Genomic DNA, 21,834 nt, shown 5'->3' on the forward strand with positions numbered 1-21,834 from the left:
CAGTTCGAAAGCAAAATGTGAGTAGATAAATAGGTACTGCTTAAAAGTGGGGAGGTATATTAAAGGTACCCATAAGGAAATGCCAGAAAGAATTTGGTGTTTTGATCAAAGAAGTTTATGAACAAAGCTCCCTGGGCACAACCGAGCATAAGCCTCCAAGATGCCGAAGATCGGAAAAGCCTGTATATAAAAGGGTAATGGAATCATGGCACCGGTCAAAACAACTAAACTAAACACCCCACAAACTTGAAAATTGACAGCACAACCTCTCATCCACGCCTCTATGTTCATACAAAAAAAAAAAGTAAAATTAAGTCCTGGCGACAGCAACGCGTGGCCGGGCACAGCTAGTGTGTGTGTGTGTGTGTGTGTGTGTGTATATGTGTGTGTGTGTGTGTATATATATATATATATATATATATATATATATATATATACACACAACACACACTAGCTGTTCCTGGCCACGCGTTGCTGTGGCAAAGTGGTGGTGGTATTGGTTAAAAATTGTGGAATTTTTATTTGACGTTATTTGTATTTTTTAATTAATTTTATTGTAAGTTATCTTTTTATTTATTATATTTTATTATTTTCTTGTATTATTTTTAGTTATTTTCTGTTATTATAGTATTTTATTGTATTCATTTTTTGGTGGTTTTAATTATTTTTAGTGTTTTTTTATTATTTTTATTGGGTTGCTAGGAGACCAAGTTGGAGGAGCTTAGCCTTCTAACTGGCAGCAATTGGATAAAAGCAATTATTCTTCTCCCTCTAATTCGGACTTTATTTTTCTTTTCTTTTTGTTGTATCAACCTAGAGCCGTGGATGATGGGTTGTTTTGTCAAATTTCGAGGTTGGGGGGCCTGTAGTTTTGTTGTTTTGTCTGGTGCCGTGATTCCATCACTCTTTTATATATATAGATATATATCTACGTACAATTGTCTGGTTTGTCAGTGTATAAATGGCATTGAATGTTTGCCACATATATATGTTCTATGATCTCTTGGGCTAAAGGCCAGCTCAGTTGGGTATTATTTGCTTTGCTTCTGCAAATTTTACAAGCTATGGAGAGATATGTTTGCATAGATTTTATATTCATGGCTTTTCTTGCTATACTGTAATCTAGCCTACTTTTTGCGGTCTGGAAATAGCAAAAGCTCGTTGGCATGCCATCTGCTATATTTATTGAACATGTTAACATGTCTGCGACGGGGAGGGCAAAGGAGCGCTTGCAATCCTCCTTAGAAGGAAACTAGAACTTTCAGACTCCCGTGTTTCTTTCTTTTTATGTATAAAGACATTGACTGGATGCCACAGGTCCCCTGTTCCTGCATTGAAAACATTGAAAACACGGCATCAAAGGTGTTCAAAGCAAAGAGTGACCTACCTCCTCTGCCTTCGCTGTCTGCCGGCTTCACTTGGATTGGGCGATTCATCTGTCAATCAAAACGCAAACAACCCTTGGTTAGAATGATCACCTCCCAAAGCAAAAATAAACCCAGAATTTCAAGGAAAATAATGCTCAAGATGAAAAATAAAATGTTTTTAAGGTATTTTTTTTTAAATTAATTTATCAGTCAAAATGTATAAGTTTACACTCCTCATTTTACAATATCTTAAGCATATCATATAAAAATAAATTATTTTTAAATCCGATCTCATTTTGACTATAAATGAACAGGTCAAAAAATATTAAGTAAAGACTAACATACAATCAGTCCTCCCTCTAGTTCATGGTCCTTCCCAGAGTCACCTAATCCCAGTCCTCCTGCCAATCATTCTTGCTAATTGATTTGCATATTAGTGGATGTTGTTGTCATTTGATGGCTATTAAAGTCAATTAAAGCACATCTGTCTTGGGTTGCTGTGAGTTTTCCAGGCTCTCTGCCCATGTTCCAGAAGCATTCTCTCCTGACATTTCTTTCTCCTACCCTAGTTTCCAAGAAACTTCACAACCTCTGAGGATGCTTGCCATAATAATAAATACAGGAAAATAATACAAGTAATAATAAATAGAGTAAAATAATAAATGCAATATTAATAAGATCAGAGTGAAATAATAAATGTATTATTATTAATAATAAAAATAGAGTAAAATAAATGTAATACAGTAGAGTCTCACTTATCCAACATTCTGGATTATCCAATGCATTTTTGTAGTCAATGTTTTCAATATATTGTGATATTTTGGTGCTAAATTCGTAATTACAGTAATTACTACATAGCATTACTGCATATTGAACTACTTTTTCTTTCAAGTTTGTTGTGTAACATGATGTTTTGGTGCTTAATTTGTAAAATCATAGCCTAATTTGATGTTTAATAGGCTTTTTCTTAATTCCTCCTTATTATCCAACATATTCGCTTATCCAACATTCTGCTGGCCCGTTTATGTTGGATAAGTGAGACTCTACTGTAATGCTTCTGGAACATTATAGCCCAGAAAACTCACAGCAATCCAATGATTCTGGCTATGAAAGCCTTTGACAACACATATAACTCGGTTTGTTTGTTCCACAAAAACAACACCCCTCGTTTGATGAATCTGGACCAAAAATGGTGCACAACACCCTACATGGTTCAACTTAAAATACTGTCAGGGTTTCAACTGAAAAAGGTGACCCATGCTGGGGGTCCAGCCTCCAAAATTAATAAATGGGTGTGTATATATACAATGCTCAGATGTATCCACAAGGGGGCAGTATAGAGACAAGCAAACTACATCAGACTGAGAGATGAAAAATGAAAGAGAGCTAGAAGATGTTCCATTGGTGGCCTTCTTAAAGGGCCAGGCATTGAAGCAAGTCCCCTGGAGAAGGGAGAAAGGAGCCTTTAAGATGAAAAAGCTCTTATAATAATAATATAATAATAATATACTGTATATACTCGAGTATAAGCCTAGTTTTTCAGCGCTCTTTTTAAGACTGAAAAAGCCCCCCTCGGCTTATACTCGGGTGAGGGTCCTGGTTGGCTTATATTTGGGTCAGCTTATACTCAAGAATATATGGTACATTTATTATTTTTCTCTATTATTATTGGTATTATCACATTTATTATTTTTCTCTATTATTGTTGCTACTATTACATTTATTTTACTCTATTTTATTATTATTAATAATACATTTATTATTTCACTCTGATCTTATATTATTATTATTATTATTGCATTTATTATTTTACTCTATTATTATTACATGTATTATTTTACTCATTTATTATTATGATTATTACATGTATTATTTTACTCTATTATTATTAAAAGGATACATAAGCACATTTACAATGAAGAAGATGAGAATAATGATTTGATCAGAGTTGGACAGTCTTATCTTAAATTTGAGCTTTATGTAAATATTCAAAAACATTTAACCTACTGATACCTCAATTATTATAATCTTATTGGTATCTATTTTTATTTCTGAAATTTACCACCCTCGGCTTATACTGGGGTCAATGTTTTCCCAGTTTTTTTGTGGTAAAATTAGGTGCCTCGGCTTATATTCGGGTCGCTTATACTCGAGTATATACGGCAGTAATAATTTAGTCCTTCACAGAATCCTATATTCAGAAAATGCGCATAGTAGTAGATAATAGTAGTAGATAAACAACAATAAACCTTTCTTTTCAGCTGCAAATATAATATTTTTACATATTCAGGGGTCCCCGGAGAATTGAGAATTATCTCAATGGTTCCTCCAGGGTAAAGCAGCTGAGAAAGGCTGACGTGGTTCTATTTTCATGCTGACCTTTTGTATGTTTTTGGCTCTGGTGTGCTTGTTTTAAATTACCAAGGGATCCTGAAGCAGCTTGGAGACGAACTGTTAGGAGCATAAGCTTTTGCAGAAAGGCCCTGCCTCATCAGATACAATTTTCAAACCTTTTTTTCATAGATACTATTTGTTTACATTGTAGAAGTGAAGCGGTTTGACACCACTTTCAATGCCATGGCTCCATGCTATGGATACAAGAGAGCTTTGCATGGTCTTTTTAAAGCCTTCTTTGCCGAAGAGTTCTGGTGCCAACTACAACTCCCCGTATTCCATAGTATTAATGAAGGGACCATAAGCCAGAAAATAGTAAACTTTTGCTTATGTGGCTTTGCCTTTGCATATGCCCATCCCTTCCTGTGAGCTGGTGCCTTTCTCCAGAAAGTTCCAAGACCAAAAGTTACCGTATATACTCAAGTATAAGCTGTCCCGAATATAAGCCGAGGCACCTAATTTTACCACAAAAGAACTGGGAAAACATTGACTCCAGTATAAGCCGAGGGTGGTACATTTCAGAAATAAAAATAGATACCAATAAAATTACATGAATTGAGGCATCAGTAGGTTACATGTTTTTGAATATTTACATAAAGCTCAAATTTAAGATAAGACTGTCCAACTCTGATCAAATCATTAGTCTCATTTATCCAAGCTAAACATGCCAGCAGAACCTTGGATACAATAATACATGTCATAATAATAATAATAATAATAATAATAATAATAATTATTATTATTACAGGAAAATAATACAAGTAATAATAAATAGAGTAAAATAATAAATGCAATATTAATAAGATCAGAGTAAAATAATAAATGTATTATTAATAATAATAATAATAGAGTAAAATCAATGTAATAGTAGCAACAATAATAGAGAAAAATAATAAATGTAATAATACCGATAATAATAGAGAAAAATAATAAATGTACCATATATTCTCGAGTATAAGCTGACCCAAATATAAGCCAACCAGGACCCTCACCCGAGTATAAGCCGAGGGGGCCTTTTTCAGTCTTAAAAAAGGGCTGAAAAACTAGGCTTATACTCGAGTATATACAGTAGTTTGAAATCAACAAGTGAGGTCACAGGTATCACTTATGCTAAGTAGGGGTGGAAGGTGAGGAAGACCCTCAGCCAGTGGTCAATTTTAGATAAACCAAAGGTATTTATTCTTTGTTTTCTGTGGCCATTTCTATGATACAGCCCTTTGGGGTATGTACGGCTGTTTGCCTTATCATAGCTGTGATAAAAATAAAAGGCTTGTTTTATCGCTCTCTTGGAATTCAATCCTTTACTTCTCCTCCGAATGTGCTGGACGAACAAGGACAGTCCCTTACATTAAGTCATGGCGGTTAAAGTGATGTTGAATGGCCTCAATTCTACAGTGAGGATGCACTTGTAGGCATCAATTAATCCCACCATCATTGGTGGATTAATTCCCATCTAATACCGGCCATACGACCTTGGAGGTGTCTACGGACAACGCCGGCTCTTTGGCTTAGAAATGGAGATGAGCACCAACCCCCAGAATCGGACATAACTAGACTTAATGTCAGTGGTTTACGGGTGGCGAAGGAAAGATCAAAATGCCACCCAAGGAGGCATGCTGGTTAAACACACACACCCCTATTTGGTCCCCACGTTGATATGGGCGACCGCAAACTTTGCAGTGTGAACTTCTTGTCCGCCGGAGACCAATGACAAATATTTCCTTTCAATTACCCCGGTTCATAAAGCTAATGCTTGTTCCAAGCGGCAGGCCGTATCTATCATTTCGCCGGCTGCCTCCTCACTACATTAGTTTTATGGCCTTCTGCCTATGATGGGCACGTCGGATCCTGCCAGCGATAAGACTAACAAATTAGTCAAACTGACACCGAGGGGGGACTTTTACGAGGCCAGGCTCCAGCCTGTCTCCTGCCAATTCGGTGCCGTGGCCCTGGAAGGCCCAGAGTGTCAACGGCGGGCAGTCCACGCACATAGGAAGGGGAAGAGGACGTTCGGTTTTCCTCCCCGTTTTACAACATCAATCAATCCCTTGTGTCCCCAATCTGTCCGTTTTGTCCGCCGGCCAAATGAGGGTGGCATTTTGCTTGGCAGAAGGGCATTTGCGCTGTGTCCCAAAAGACACAGTCCCACTTTCGCATCTCCAAGGAGTCCGTGTCATGTGGTTTCTGCAATAGATTAAGGGATTTGTAACACTGACCTACACATATTTTGGTCTGTCAAGTGTTAGTCCTGTTTCTAGGTATATTTGACCTGCTGATTACAAAAACAGCATCCATTTCCCCCTATCAGCTCTGGATTTTGAGATACACAACATATGCCATGTCCGAGAGACGGAGCCTTTGTCAGAGTAATTCGCAGCGCAGCAGAAGCGTGCTGGGCCCATAACCAATTGTCAGAATAATTCGCAGCGCAGCAGCAGTTGGATGGAGTCAGAGGAACGTAGCACAAAGAGACATCAGAGACGATGGTAAAACTATATACAAGTTTTACTGAAAGCAGTAATAAAGACAAACAGACTTGAAGACAATGGACACAGGACTTGACTTCTCAGCAAACAGCAGAACAGAACAGAACTGATGCAATCAGCAGTGCGCACACACTTGTGTCTGGACACTCCCCAGTTCCAGCCACACATCAAGGTCATCACAGCTTCTTAGTAATTAACTCTTTCCAAACTATAGCACACTCTGGATGATGCAATCAGTATGCAATACAAGCAAGACACAAATTTCATTTAAACACTATCAATACACAAATCCCACATTAACAGCCTTTTCAGTGGTGGCCCCTCGGCTATGCAACTCTCTCCTCAGAGAGATTAGATCAGCTTCCTCCTTCCCTCCTTCCCTCAATAATTAGATACAAAAGATGTATAACTGACTCATGGAACGGCTCTGGACTATGCCTATGGATCATGTGATTTAACTTGTTATATGGATTCGAGTGCTTTTAATTGTTTTAATGGTGCAGTTGTTTATATTGTACTATGTTTTTAAAGGCATTGCCTATGTTGTGAAGCCGCCTTGAGTCCCCTCCGGGGTTGAGAAAGGCAGGATAAAAGAGCCGTAAATAAATAAATACTGTATATACTCGAGTATAAGCCAACCCAAATATAATCCAAGGTACCTAATTTTACCACAAAAAAAACTGGGAAAACATTGACTCCAGTATAAGCCGAGATGCCAATAAAATTACATTAATTGAGGCATCAGTAGTTTAAATGTTTTTGAATCTTTACTGTAATTTAAGATATGACTGTTCAACACTGATTAAATCATTGTTTTCATCTTCTTCAATGTAAATGTGCTTATGTATCCTTTTAATAATAATAGAGTGAAATAATAAATGTAATAATAATAATAATAATAATAAACACAGTAAAATAATAAATGTAATAATAGAGTAAAATAATAAATGTATTAATAATAATAGAGTGAAATAATAAATGTAACAATACAAATAATAATAGAGAAAAATAATAAATATACTATATATACTTGAGTATAAGCCGACCTGAATATAAGCCCACCAGGACCCTCACCTGAGTATAGGCCGAGGAGGGGTTTTTTTCAGTCCTAAAAAAGGGCTGAAAAACTAGGCTTATACTCGAGTCTATACAGTACCAGTTGCCATTTGCTCACCCATAGAAAACCATAACAACCAATATCTAAGAAGCTAGAGTTGATGCAGTCTATCCAATGCAATATTCTGAAACAGTGCCCCAAAGAACTGCATGAATGGGCCTAAAACAGTAACATCAAAATGGGAGTCCTCAAGAATTATGAGGTCCTATAGGTTATATTTCTAAGAAAGGCCATGCTTTGAATATTCCTTGTCTAAGAAAACCCAATGAAAGGCAAGAGTTCTTTCTCCCACCCTGGATTTTCTACAGATATATCAACTCAACTTGCCTTGTTTCCAACAGACCTCACAATCTCTAAGGATGCCTGCCATAGATGTGGTTGAAATGTCAGGAGAGAATGCTTCTGGAACATGGCCAGACAGCCTGGAAAACCCACAGCAACCCAGCAAATCCTTCTTATTTGATCAATCCTCCATCGTCCCACATTTCCAGATTATTTGCTGTAAAAATATTCTAATTTCTCTCTCTCACTTCGCCTTTTGTCCCCACATCAGTTGCTGCAAAATGAGTTCAAAGTGTAAAAGTAGGGTTGTTGTATGTTTTCCAAGCTATATGGCCATGTTCCAGAAGTATTCTCTCCTGACGTTTCGCCCACATCTATGGCAGGCATCCTCAGAGGCCTGCCATACCTCACAACAACTGAGGATACCTGTCATAGATGTGGGCGAAATGTCAGGAGAGAATACTTCTGGAACATGGCCATATAGCTTGGAAAACATACAACAACCCCGTGATCCCGGCCATGACAGCCTTCGACAACACAGTGTAAAGTAGTTTGTCCTCAGTTAACTCTGGGAATTGTTGTACTTATGGGTTTGACGAAAGTCAATGGGAGAACTGACAGTACTTCCAAAGAGATCTTCAGTAAACAAAGGCAACATTTCAAGCTACAAATCCCACGATCCCACAGTTAAATTGCCAGCTATAGAAAATCTTGCCAACCAGAAGGTTGGCAGTTCAAGCAGAGGGTCAGGGTGAACTCCTGCCATCAGCCCTAGCTTCTGCTTACCTAGGAGTTAGAAAACAGCAATGCGAGTAGATAAATAGGTACTGCCTTGGCGGGGAGGCAAAAGGTACCCTGAAAAACATGCTGGCAATTCAATCAGGAAGGCGTCCATGGACAACAGGTTCCTCGGCATGGATAGGTGGAACAACAGGACCTCCCCATGGCCGAGTCGAGCACAGCTTCCAGATGCCGGAAATGAAAAAGTCTTGCCTCTGTCTATGTTGTTAATTGTGTAATAGCATTGAATGTTTGCCATATATGTATTCTGCAATCCGCTCTGAGTCTCCTCGGCAATATAATATTATCAAAGTGGTGTCAAACTGCATCCATTCTACAGTGTAGATTCATGTGGCCCCATGAAAACTCATAGACATAATGTCGCTTGGATTTTCTTGAGCTATGTCCAGTTTCCTCAAACATTTATTCCCCCCCCCTTTATTCTAGCAAAGGGAGGAAAGAAGAGGTTTGCAGGTGGAATGTGACACTCAAAGTAGATTACTCGTTTTTTTGTCCGCGTGAGACCAGGGCTGATGAAATTTCCGAACAGTTCCTTCTACTAACTTTTCATATCTGTGTAATATTATCAGAACGGTCTCGAGCCCAAAGGACATCGCTGCGTGTTTTCTACCGGGCAGTCAAGCAAACACGAGAATAATTCAATTTCCTCTTCAGTTTCCATTTCTTGCTTTTAAACGAAAGGGAAGAGACAGGAACCATAGCCTTTTAAAACAACAACAACGGGGGGCGGAGCAATATAAACAAACCATACATTAATAACAACATCTTAGATCAGAAGCCAGAGACAAGCCAATAGGATAGCCTTCCCTAACCTGGGTGGGACTACAATTCCCACAGTCTAACATAGGCATGGGCAAACATCGGCCCTCCAGATGTTTTGGACTTCAACTCCCACAATTCCTGGCTTCAGGCCTCTTCCTTTCCCCCCTCAGCTGCTTAAGATGTGTAGATAAAGGTAAAGGTTTTTTCCCCGACATTAAGTCCAGTTGTGTCCGACTTAAGGGTTGGTGCTCATCTCCATTTCGAAGCTGAAGAGCCGGCGTTGTCCATAGACACCTCCAAGGTCATGTGGCTGGCATGACTGCATGACTGTGTAGATAATCCACATTATCTGTTTTGAACTGAATTACTGTATATACTCAAGTATAAGCCTAGTTTTTCAGCCCTTTTTTTAAGACTGAAAAAGCCCCCCTCGGCTTATACTCGAGTGAGGGTCCTGGTTGGCTTATATTTGGGTCAGCTTATACTCGAGAATATATGGTACATTTATTATTTTTCTCTATTATTATTGGTATTATTACAGTTATTATTTTTCTCTATTATTGTTGCTACTATTACATTTATTTTACTCTATTTTTATTATTATTAATAATAATACATTTATTATTTCACTCTGATCTTATTACAGTAGAGTCTCACTTATCCAAGACTCGCTTATCCAAGCTTCTGGATTATCCAAGGCATTATTGTAGTCAATGTTTTCAATACATCGTGATATTTTGGTGCTAAATTCGTAAATAAAGTAATTACAACATAACATTCCTCCGTATTGAACTACTTTTTCTGTCAAATTTGTTGTATAACATGACGTTTTGGTGCTTAATTTGTAAAATCATAACCTAATTTGATGTTTAATAGGCTTTTCCTTAATTCCTTATTATCCAAGATAGTCGCTTATCCAAGGTTCTGCCAGCACGTTTAGCTTGGATAAATGAGACTCTACTGTATTATTATTATTGCATTCATTATTTTACTCTATTTATTATTACATGTATTATTTCCCATTATTATTATTATTATTATTATTATTATTATTATTATTATTATTATTATTACAAGAATTATTTTATTCTATTATTATTAAAAGGATACATAAGCACATTGACACTGAAGAAGATGAGAATAATGATTTGATCAGAGTTGGACAATCTCATCTTAAATTTGAGCTTTGTGTAAATATTTAAAAACATTTAACCTACTGATGCCTCAATTAATATAATTTTATCGGTATCTATTTTTATTTCTGAAATTTACCACCCTTGGCTTATACTGGAGTCAATGTTTTCCCAGTTTTTTAATGGTAAAATTTATTTATTTATTATTTATTACAACATTTATATCCCGCCCTTCTCACCCGAGAGGGGACTCAGGGCGGCTTACAATAAACACGCATATAAAAATTATACAGTACACATATATCAGATTAAAATTATTAATTTACATCAACATTCATAAAAATATTCTAAAATACAAATGGACATGTTCAGGTTCAATTAGGTGCCTCGGCTTATATTCGGGTCAGCTTATACTCGAGTATATAAGGTACTAGCTGTGCCCAGCCACGCGTTGCTGTGGCAAAGTGATGGTGGTATTGGTTAAAAGTTGTTGTGGAATTTTTATTTGATGTTATTTGTATTTTTCTAATTAATTTTATTGTAACTTATGTTTTTTATTTATTATATTTTATTATTTTGTTGTATTATTTTTAGTTATTTTGTTATAGTATTTTATTGTATTAATTTTTATTGTATTATTTGTATTTATTTTATTTTTTATTCTTTTATTAACACTGGGCTGAGTGGGTTGCTAGGAGACCAAGTGGGCGGAGCTTAGCCTTCTAAGTGGCAGCAATTGGATAAAAACAATTATTGCTCTCCCTCTAAGTAGGACTTTATTTTTTTTCTTTTTGTTGTATCAACCTAGAGGCATGGATGATGGGTTGTGTTGTCAAATTTCGAGGTTGGGAGGCCTGTAGTTTTGTTGTTTTGTGGGTCGCCGTGATGCCATCACTCATTTATATATATAGATGTGATAAGATAATCTGGATTTGACATGGCAGTGTATAAGGGGCCATAGAGGTGAGAACCAGCAGCAAAACCCAAGGAGTCATAATATTTCAAAACTTCACACTTCTTTACCTCAAGAAGAAGTGTGTCTCTCCCACCCAGTCTGCTTAACTCTTCCAGCAGAAGGAGCCAAGGGAACTGGGTTATTCTGGGAGAGAAAAGCTGAGCTTAGGAGGGAGTCTTATGTGGGAGGGGAAAAAACACCTTCCAATCGGGAATCTTCTCTCCATTCTGCGGACCGAGAATGGACCCCGAGGGTTTGTAGCTAATAGTTAATCAGCAATATTAACTTCTCTCCGAGTGTTTGTTTCTCCAGCTCTCGTGTTCCCAAAGGAGGCTTCCAAAATCCTGTTGACAGAGATTACATTGGCAGCAAGCGCTGGTCCCCAGGGAGAGGAGGCAGCTTGGCAGCCTTCTTCCAACACGAGGCTGCGCATGAACGCACCGGGGAACTCAGGTCTCCAAATCGGATGAGACCAGGAGGCACCCTGCTGTTCCCCTACGTGGGAGACGTTACCCCAGCTAGTTAGCCTCGGGTGGCTTCCTGGGGTGGGAAACGCTTCTGTTGTTCCAAACCAGGTTGGGAAATGTTCTCTGTGGGCTTCATGGGCCCCCAGAAGCCACCAAAACCAATTGAGTTGACTAGAGGTCATCAAGAGTCACACTTTACCATGAGAACAAGGTCACCCCTCTACATTCCACCATCCATCAACACTTTCCACAGATTCCACCATTTATGGGTTCCACTATCCATGGATTCCACCATCCATGAACTTCACGATCAACGGATTTCACCATTCATGGATTCCACAATCCATAGATTCCACCAATTCCAATATTCATAAGTTCCACTATTCATTGATTCCACCATCCACTGATTCCAACATTCATAGAATCCACTATTCATGGATTCCACCATCTACCGATTCCGACATTCATAGAATCCACTATTCATGGATTCCACCATCCACCAATTCCAACATTCATAGAATCTACTATTCATGGATTCCACCATCTACCGATTCCAACATTCATAGAATCCACTATTCATGGATTCCACCATCCACCAATTCCAACATTCATAGAATCTACTATTCATGGATTCCACCATCCACCGATTCCAACATTCATAGAATCTACTATTCATGGATTCCACCATCCACCGATTCCAACATTCATAGAATCTACTATTCATGGATTCCACCATCCACCGATTCCAACATTCATAGAATCTACTATTCATGGATTCCACCATCCACCGATTCCAACATTCATAGAATCTACTATTCATGGATTCCACCATCCACCGATTCCAACATTCATAGAATCTACTATTCATGGATTCCACCATCCAGTGATTCAAACATTCATAGAATCTACTATTCATGGATTCCGCCATCCACCGATTCCAACATTCATAGAATCCACTATTCATGGATTCCACCATCTACCGATTCCGACATTCATAGAATCCACTATTCATGGATTCCACCATCCACCAATTCCAACATTCATAGAATCTACTATTCATGGATTCCACCATCCACCGATTCCAACATTCATAGAATCTACTATTCATGGATTCCACCATCCACCGATTCCAACATTCATAGAATCTACTATTCATGGATTCCACCATCCACCGATTCCAACATTCATAGAATCTACTATTCATGGATTCCACCATCCAGTGATTCCAACATTCATAGAATCTACTATTCATGGATTCCGCCATCCACCGATTCCAACATTCATAGAATCCACTATTCATGGATTCCACCATCTACCGATTCCGACATTCATAGAATCCACTATTCATGGATTCCACCATCCACCAATTCCAACATTCATAGAATCTACTATTCATGGATTCTACTATCCATCAATTCCATTATCCATAGATTTGACCATTCATGGATTCTACCATCCACCAATTCCACTATCCATAGATTCGACCATTCATAGAATCCACTATTCATGAATTCCACCACCCAAAAATTTCACCATCAACTATTCATGGATTCTACCATCCACCAATTCCACTATCCATAGATTCGACCATTCATGGATTCCACTATCTACCAATTCCATTATCCATAGATTTGACCATTCATGGATTCCACTATCCACCAATTCCATTATCCATATATTCGACCATTCATGGATTCCACTATCCACCAATTCCATTATCCATAGATTTGACCATTCATGGATTCCACTATCCACCAATTCCATTATCCATATATTCGACCATTCATGGATTCCACTATCTACCAATTCCATTATCCATAGATTTGACCATTCATGGATTCTACCATCCACCAATTCCACTATCCATAGATTTGACCATTCATGGATTCCACTATCCACCAATTCCATTATCCATATATTCGACCATTCATGGATTCTACCATCCCCTAGTTCCACTATCCATAGATTCGACCATTCATGACTTCTACTATCCATGACCTGAAAATATTCCCCTCCCAAAATTTCACAACACAAACCTTGCCATTTTATTTAGGTTATAAGGTTCATGACTTGGGCTGGGTTTTGGTTTATTATTATTATTATTATTATTATTATTATTATTATTATTATTATTATTATTATTATTATTAAACATTCCTTAAAACCAAAAGTACATTTTCTGGTCCTTTCTTATTTTGAAAATAAAATAGCAATAATAATAATAATAATAATAATAATAATAATAATAATAATAATAATAATAATATCCCATTTTGAGGCAACGAGAGATCATTTGGGGACATTAGCCCCCACACAAGCTGCTCACCCTTTTAAATCACTTTTCACATTATACAGTTACAGCATTTTGATATAACTTTCACTTCCTAATAATAATAATAACAGTTCAGAAGAACCACTTTCTCCCATCAATTACAAATCACAATTTCCTGCTCTAAACCATGCATTTTTCTTGCACCTCGTGGCATATGGAAGGTGGGTGGATATGTTAAGTCCCGAGTTCCGATTTTAGTTCTCCACCCAGGTGTTGGTAACATAACAGTCTTATTAGTAGGATTATGTACATCTCTTTAATAGGTTGCCACAAAAAAGATCTGCAGCAAGGTTTTCTTTTGCATCAGAGATGGGCAAGAAGCTTCTGATCTGTAGGACCTACTGTATATACTCGAGTATAAGCCTAGTTTTTCAGCCCTTTTTTTAAGACTGAAAAAGGCCCCCTCGGCTTATACTCTGGTGAGGATCCTGGTTGGCTTATATTTGGGTCAGTTTATACTCGAGAATATATGGTACATTTATTATTATTCTCTATTATTATTGGTGTTATTACATTTATTATTTTTCTCTATTATTGTTGCTACTATTACATTTATTTACTCTATTTTATTATTATTAATAATACATTTATTATTTCACTCTGATATTATTATTATAAGCCGAGGCCCCTAATTTTACCACAAAAAACTTGGGAAAACATTGACTCCAGTATAAGCTGAGGGTGGTAAATTTCAGAAATAAAAATAGATACCAATAAAATTACATTAATTGAGGCATCAGTAGGTTAAATGTTTTTTAATATTTACATAAAGCTCAGATTTAAGATAAGACTGTCCAACTCTGATCAAATAATTATTCTCATCTTCTTCAATGTAAATGTGCTTATGTATCCTTTTAATAATAATAGAGTAAAATAATAAATGCAATAATAATAATAAGATCAGAGTGAAATAATAAATGTATTACAGTAGAGTCTCACTTATCCAAGCCTCGTTTATCCAAGCTTCTGGATAATCCAAGCAATTTTTGTAGTCAACGTCTTCAATATATCATGATATTTTGGTGCTAAATTCGTAAATACAGTAATTACAACATAACATTACTGTGTATTGAACTACTTTTTCTGTCAAATTTGTTGTATAACATGATGTTTTGGCGCTTAATTTGTAAAATCATAACCTAATTTGAAGTTTAATAGGCTTTTCCTTAATCCCTCCTTATTATCCAACATATTCGCTTATCCAAGCTTCTGCCGGCCCGTTTAGCTTGGATAAGTGAGACTCTACTGTACTACTAACAATAAGATCAGAGTAAAATAAATGTAATAGTAGCAACAATAATAGAGAAAAATAATAAATGTAATAATACCAATAATAATAGAGAAAAATAATAAATGTACCATATATTCCCGAGCATAAGCTGACTCAAATATAAGCCAACCAGGACCCTCACCCGAGTATAAGCCGAGGGGGCCTTTTTCAGTCTTAAAAAAAGGGCTGAAAAACTAGGCTTATACTCGAGTATATACAGTAATTTTATTGGTACAGTAGCGTCTCACTTATCCAACACTAGTTTATCCAACGTTCTGGATTATCCAACGCATTCTTATAGTCAAAGTTTTCAATACATCGTGATATTTTGGTGCTAAATTCGTAAATACAGTAATTACTACGTAGCATTACCATGTATTGAACTACTTTTTCTGTCAAACTTGTTGTATAACATGATGTTTTGGTGCTTAATTTGTAAAATCATAACCTAATTTGATGTTTCATAGGCTTTTCCTTAATCCCTCCTTATTATTCAACATATTCGCTTATCCAATGTTCTGCCGGCCCGTTTATGTTGGATAAGTGAGACTCTACTGTATCTATTTCTATTGGGAGTTGCAGTCCAAAACACCTGCAAGGCCCAACTTTGCCATGCCTGATCTACACTGCAACATTAATGCACATTAACGCACCCGCTGTGTCCCGAGCAACGTGGAGTCTTTGTCCCTTGCCTTTCCATGCTTTGTCTCTTTCCCTCCCATCTCCATCCCCACAAGGCCTACAATTATATTTGTCATCGCCGGGGCAACCGCCAATGTGCTTCCCCGGCGTTGCCACGGAGACGGGTCCTGGGCTTGATAAGGGTCGCCATGGCAACACGGGGAAGGCAGTCACAGATGAACAATTTATTTTGCAAAGCAGCAGCGAGCGGCTCATAACTTGGATGCAGGGAAGGAGACGCTTTCGGGTGGGGAAAATGCTGCCAACGTTTTCGAGACGGTGCTTCGGCTAAAATATACGAGAGGCACACCTGCATCAGTTCCCTGCTTCTAGGTGCATCTGCACTGTACAGCTAATGCGGTTTGGCACCACTTGAACAGCCGTGGCTCGATGAGATGTGTAGCTGAGGCATTGAGACCTTATAACATTATAACTACATTTTTTTCCGTAGACACCTCCAAGGTCATGTGGCCGGCATGACTGCATGGAGTGCTGTTACCTTCCCGCAGAAGCAGTAACTATTGATCTACTCACGTTTGCATGTTTTCAAACTGTAAGGTTGGCGGACTCTGGGGCTAACAGCGGGAGTAATACTATTACTATTACAGTAGAGTCTCGCTTATCCAAGCCTCACTTATCCAAGCCATTTTTGTAGTCAATATTTTCAATACATCGTGATATTTTGGTGCTAAATTCGTAAATACAGTAATTACTACATAGCATTACTGTGTATTGAACTACTTTTTCTGTCAAATTTGTTGTATAACATGATGTTTTGGTGCTTAATTTGTAAAATCATAACCTAACTTGATGTTTAATAGGCTTTTCCTTAATCTCTCCTTATTATCCAACATATTCGCTTATCCAACGTTCTGCCGGCCCGTTTACGTTGGATAAGTGAGACTCTACTGAATATTTATTGTATCTTGACCTATGACTTGTTTTATTGTTGATTTATTGTTTGATTGTTATGTTTTTATTTTGTTTGTGACCTGGGCTTGGCCCCATGTAAGCCGCCCCAAGTCCCTTCGGGGAGATGGGGCGGGGTATAAAAATAAATTTATTATTATTATTATTATTATTATTATTATTATTACACTATAACTCCCAGGATTCCACAAAATGGAGCCATGGCAGTTCAAATGGTATGAAACTGCTATAACTCTAATGTGTAGACGTACCCTTCACTTGTGTGCCCATCATATATATTATATCAAAATAAATTAAAGTAGCATTATATGAATTTTAATGTTTTACATTTATTTATTTAATACATTTATATCCCGCCCTTCTCACCCCGAAGGCTTACAAATTAAATTTACAGACGATAATATATTATTAGCATAGCACAATACTGGCAATAAATTACTATATTACTATAGTATATATTGTATTATTAGTATTATATTGTATATTGTAATTATGTATGTGTGTAGTTGTAATTCTGTGGTTTTTATTGTTTCAGATTTACGTATTATCTATATGCGGCACTTCGCTGTATATTGTTGGCCGCCCCGAGTCCCTGAAATCGGTGGGAGACTCCTGTGAGTTTTCCAGACTGTCTGGCCACGTTCCAGTAGCATTCTCTCCTGACGTTTTGCCCACTTCTATGGCAGGCATCCTCAAAGGTTGTGAGGTCTGTTGGAATCTAGGCACGTGGGGTTTCCATACAGCCTGGAAAACTCACAGCAATGCAGTGATTCCGGCCATGAAAGCCTTTGACAACACATTATTACAGTAGAGTCTCACTTATCGAACACACACTTATCCAACATTCTGGATTATCCAACACACTTTTGTAGTCAATGTTTTCAATACACCGTGATATTTGGGTGCTAAATTCGTAAATTCACTAATTACTACATAGCATTACTGCATATTGAACTACTTTTTCTGTCAAATTTGTTGTATAACATGATGTTTTGGTGCTTAATTTGTAAAATCATAACCTAATTTGATGTCTAATAGGCTTTTCCTTAATCTCTCCTTATTATCCAACATATTCACTTATCCAACGTTCTGCCGGCCCATTTATGTTGGATAAGTGAGACTCTACTGTATTATTATTATTATTATTATTGACACAGCGACATCGTCTGACACAGCAAACAAGATAGATATGATGGATTTCGTATCACAAAATCACAAGTCGAACACTTCCCAAGTGTCTAGGACTGTGTGATGTATTTTCAGATGATGCGTGCAGATCCCAGTCGGGTGGCCTTTTGCAGTTGGCAGATCGTGATTTTGTCAATGTCTATTGTTTCCAAATGCCGGCTGAGATCTTTTGGCATGGCACCCAATGTGCCCATCACCACCGGGACCACCTGCACTGGTTTCTGCTAGAGTATTATTATTATTATTATTATTATTATTATTATTATTATTATTATTATAGTAGCATTATTAAAAATAATACTAATATTAATAATATTAATATAATAATAATAACCCAATTCTTCTCTTAACAATGCTTAGAGTGGCTCACAAAACTAAAAACAGTACAAAATCAGAACAAACAACTGCCCAAAACGTTTCACATGGATGAAGGCAATATATGAGCGACAGACCCATTACATAATCCAATCCATGTCCCAAAGGCACATGTCCTTTGTTTTATCATAGAGTTAATTTTTTAGAAGACAGGATAGGAAATGGGATGAGAAACACAGATCTATCGTGCATCCAGATAGAGACAAACAGGGTGTAGCGGCCAGATCTCGGAGCGCATGGATTGCTGCAAACAGCATGGCTTGGGATACGCATGGAGAGATCGAGACAGGTGTGATGGGCAGCTTTGCGCAAGATTGGCATTGAAAGGATGGACCCGAAGCATGGAGAAAGAGTGAATGCACACAGCCTTGAGGTGGAGTTTTTCCCCCCCAAATAATGATGTCATTCTGGCACACTTCTCCATCCATTGAGAGAAGAAACGAGAGTAAATCACTGCAGCAAATCCGTTGATACTCACCTAGGAAACCAGGTTGGGGCTAGATATGGATTCTGCATTTGCAACAATACGCTGGAGTGTCACTTTGGGGGGAACAACAGATCCCAGCATCTCTCATTCAACTAAATGCATATACAGAGGCCATGCCTTTGTGTTTTAGGAGAGAACAGATCCACACAACTAATTCACAAGGGATCCTTGCAAATAAAATGTGGAAAATTCCAAAAAAGGAAACACGAGTGGTGGGCACATGTGGCAATTTAAATACAGCATTATGTTCAACACCTTTGTGCATGAAATCACATTTGTCTGCACTGATCCATCAGATAGTAAAGACGTCACTATCTCAGCCACCCATGTAGACAATTTTGCATTTTGGAGTACAGTAGAGTCTCACTTATCCAAGCTAAACGGGCCGGCAGAAGCTTGGATAAGCGAATATCTTGGATAATAAGGAGGGATTAAGGAAAAGCCTATTAAACATCCAATCAGGTTATGATTTTACAAATTAAGCACCAAAACATCATGTTATACAACAAATTTGACAGAAAAAGTACTTCAATACGCAGTAATGCTCCGTAGTATTTACTGTATTTACAAATTTAGCATCAAAATATCACGATGTTTTGAAAACATTGACTACAAAAATACGTTGATAATGCAAATTATGCACCAAAGCACCATGTTATACAACAAATTTGACAGAAAAAGTAGTTCAATACGCAGTAATGTTATGTTGTAATGACTGTATTTGCGAATTTAGCACCAAAATATCATGATATATTGAAAACATTGACTACAAAAATGGCTTGGATTATCCAGAAACTTGGATAAGCGAGGCTTGGATAAGTGAGACTCTACTGTATGTATATGATTCTATTGCTGTGTTTTAACTTGTGTTTTATTAATGGTTGGCATTTTATTTATGTCTTTTAAAATGTTCATTTGCGCGTTATTCGGTACTTGAGGTTATTGTACTTTTGTTCTGTGTTTGTAAGCCGCCCCGAGTCCCCACGGGGAGATGGAGGCAGGGTACAAAAATAAAATTATTATTATTATTATTTTATTATGACACAGCAAACAAGATAGATATGCTGGATTTTATATAACAAAATCACAAGTTGAACACTTCCCAAGTGTCTAGGACTGTGTGATGTATTTTCGGATGATGCGTGCAGATCCCTGTCGGGTGGCCTTTTGCAGGTGTCTGGTGTGTTGTGTTCCAGAACTTTGTCAGTCTGGATTCGGAAGTCCCACAGTATCTTTGCGTGCTCATTCTCCAATACTTTTGCAGGTTTGTGATCCCACCAGTTCTTTGCTGCTGGGAGGTGGTACTTGAGGCATAAGTTCCAATGAATCATTTGGGCCACAGAGTTGTGCCTCTGTTTGTAGTCTGTCTGTGCGATTTTCTTACAGCAACTGAGGATATGATCAATGGTTTCGTCAGCTTCCTTGCACAGTCTGCATTTTGGGTCATTATTATTATTATTATTATTATTATTATTATTATTATTATTATCATTATTATTATATAAGTATTTAAAGATCAAATTGCAAAGACTCTGGCACAAGCCAGTCAAGGTTTTCCCAGTGGTGATCGGCAAACTGGGTGCAGTGCCTAAAGGCCTTGATCCCACCAGTATTTTACTACTGGGAGGTGATACTTGAGGCACAAGTTCCAATGAATCATTTGGGCTACATAGTTGTGCCTCTGTTTGTAGTCTGTCTGTGCGATTTTCTTAAAAGCAGCTGAGGATATGATAAATGGTTTCGTCGGTTTCCTTTCACAGTCTGCATTTTGGGTTGTTGTTGTTGTTATTATTATTATTATTATTATTATTATTATTATTATTATTATTATTATTATTATATTAGAGGTGATGTCCCTCAAAGAAGAGCTCCAAGTGCAGTTCCCCTGTTGCTTTTGGCTTGGCACTAAGGATGTTTTCCCATCAGCGTCCTAGAATGGCAACCGTCATCTGCCAATCATTCTGGGAAATGTAGTTTAGGCAAGCCAAGGACCTCTTTAGCTGTCTAGCTGAGAAGTCCTGAACTACGTTTCCCAGAATTTTGCAAAAGCAACTCAGGTGAGCATTAGATTCGAGTAAACAGAGCATGCATTCCCAATGAAAGCAAATCTTCACGGCTGCATTGTTATTCTTTTTGTTATTCCAGATGAGCCCCGCCGCTGAGCTGCCAATCATCTTCCCCATCCAAATGGCTTTGGATGGCATCTCTCTCTCCCCGGCCCCTTCGCTATACACTTAACGAAATAAAACTCCAGTGAGTATGATTTAGAATAACATTTACTGAACAAGCCAATGTCATTTTGATGTGTCGCTTGGCTTTGCTCGCTGGTTATTAAACTCTATTGATTCTCCGGGACTGTCTGATGTTTATAAATGTCAAGCTGCCTTGTGTAAGCTGAACTTTGGGGGATGAGTAACCTCTGGCGAGATGGGGAAATGATGGGGGGAGAGCGTTGCCGAAAGGGTACAGGGCTCAGGGAAGTTACTTTCTGTATTTCAGCTTTTCCGCAGCTCCGATCAACAGGAATCGTTCCAGTTACATTTCCATACACATGGATTCTGTATCCACGGATTCAACCATGCATGGCTTGAAAATATCTAAAAATATCCCTGGGTTTTGCCAGTTTGTATTATACTTTGCCATTTTATAACTTTTGTTATATAATAATAACTTTTCCAAGATTGGTAAACATATGCACATAAGTATATATATGTTCAGAAGCATACATATGCATATCACACAACAGCAAGCTCAACATTCATGGCCATATATAGGATACCTTGAAGGCTAATGAATTTACGGCATAA

The 21,834-nt window shown here is 37.6% G+C and overlaps 1 protein-coding gene across 11 annotated transcripts in view; it reads right to left on the bottom strand.

Annotated features, from left to right (window-relative positions):
• celf6 (CUGBP Elav-like family member 6) overlaps positions 1 to 21,834 on the bottom strand; it is a 166,506-nt gene that overhangs the window by 46,464 nt on the left and 98,208 nt on the right. For 9 of the 11 annotated variants that reach the window (XR_010000941.1, XM_062963380.1, XM_062963382.1 and 6 more), the window contains one exon: positions 1,388 to 1,436. Coding sequence is in view for 10 of the 11 variants with exons in the window: in XM_062963380.1 (XP_062819450.1) it covers positions 1,388 to 1,436 (49 nt within the window). In the remaining variant the exon portion in view is untranslated. Of the gene's footprint in view, positions 1 to 1,387; positions 1,437 to 16,019; positions 16,265 to 21,834 lie in introns of those variants that run through there. The other 2 variants (XM_062963387.1, XM_062963386.1) reach the window with 1 other exon arrangement.

Source organism: Anolis carolinensis, unplaced genomic scaffold (genome assembly GCF_035594765.1).
Source record: "Anolis carolinensis isolate JA03-04 unplaced genomic scaffold, rAnoCar3.1.pri scaffold_11, whole genome shotgun sequence".
In the NCBI taxonomy this organism is placed as follows: Eukaryota; Metazoa; Chordata; class Lepidosauria; order Squamata; family Dactyloidae; genus Anolis; species Anolis carolinensis.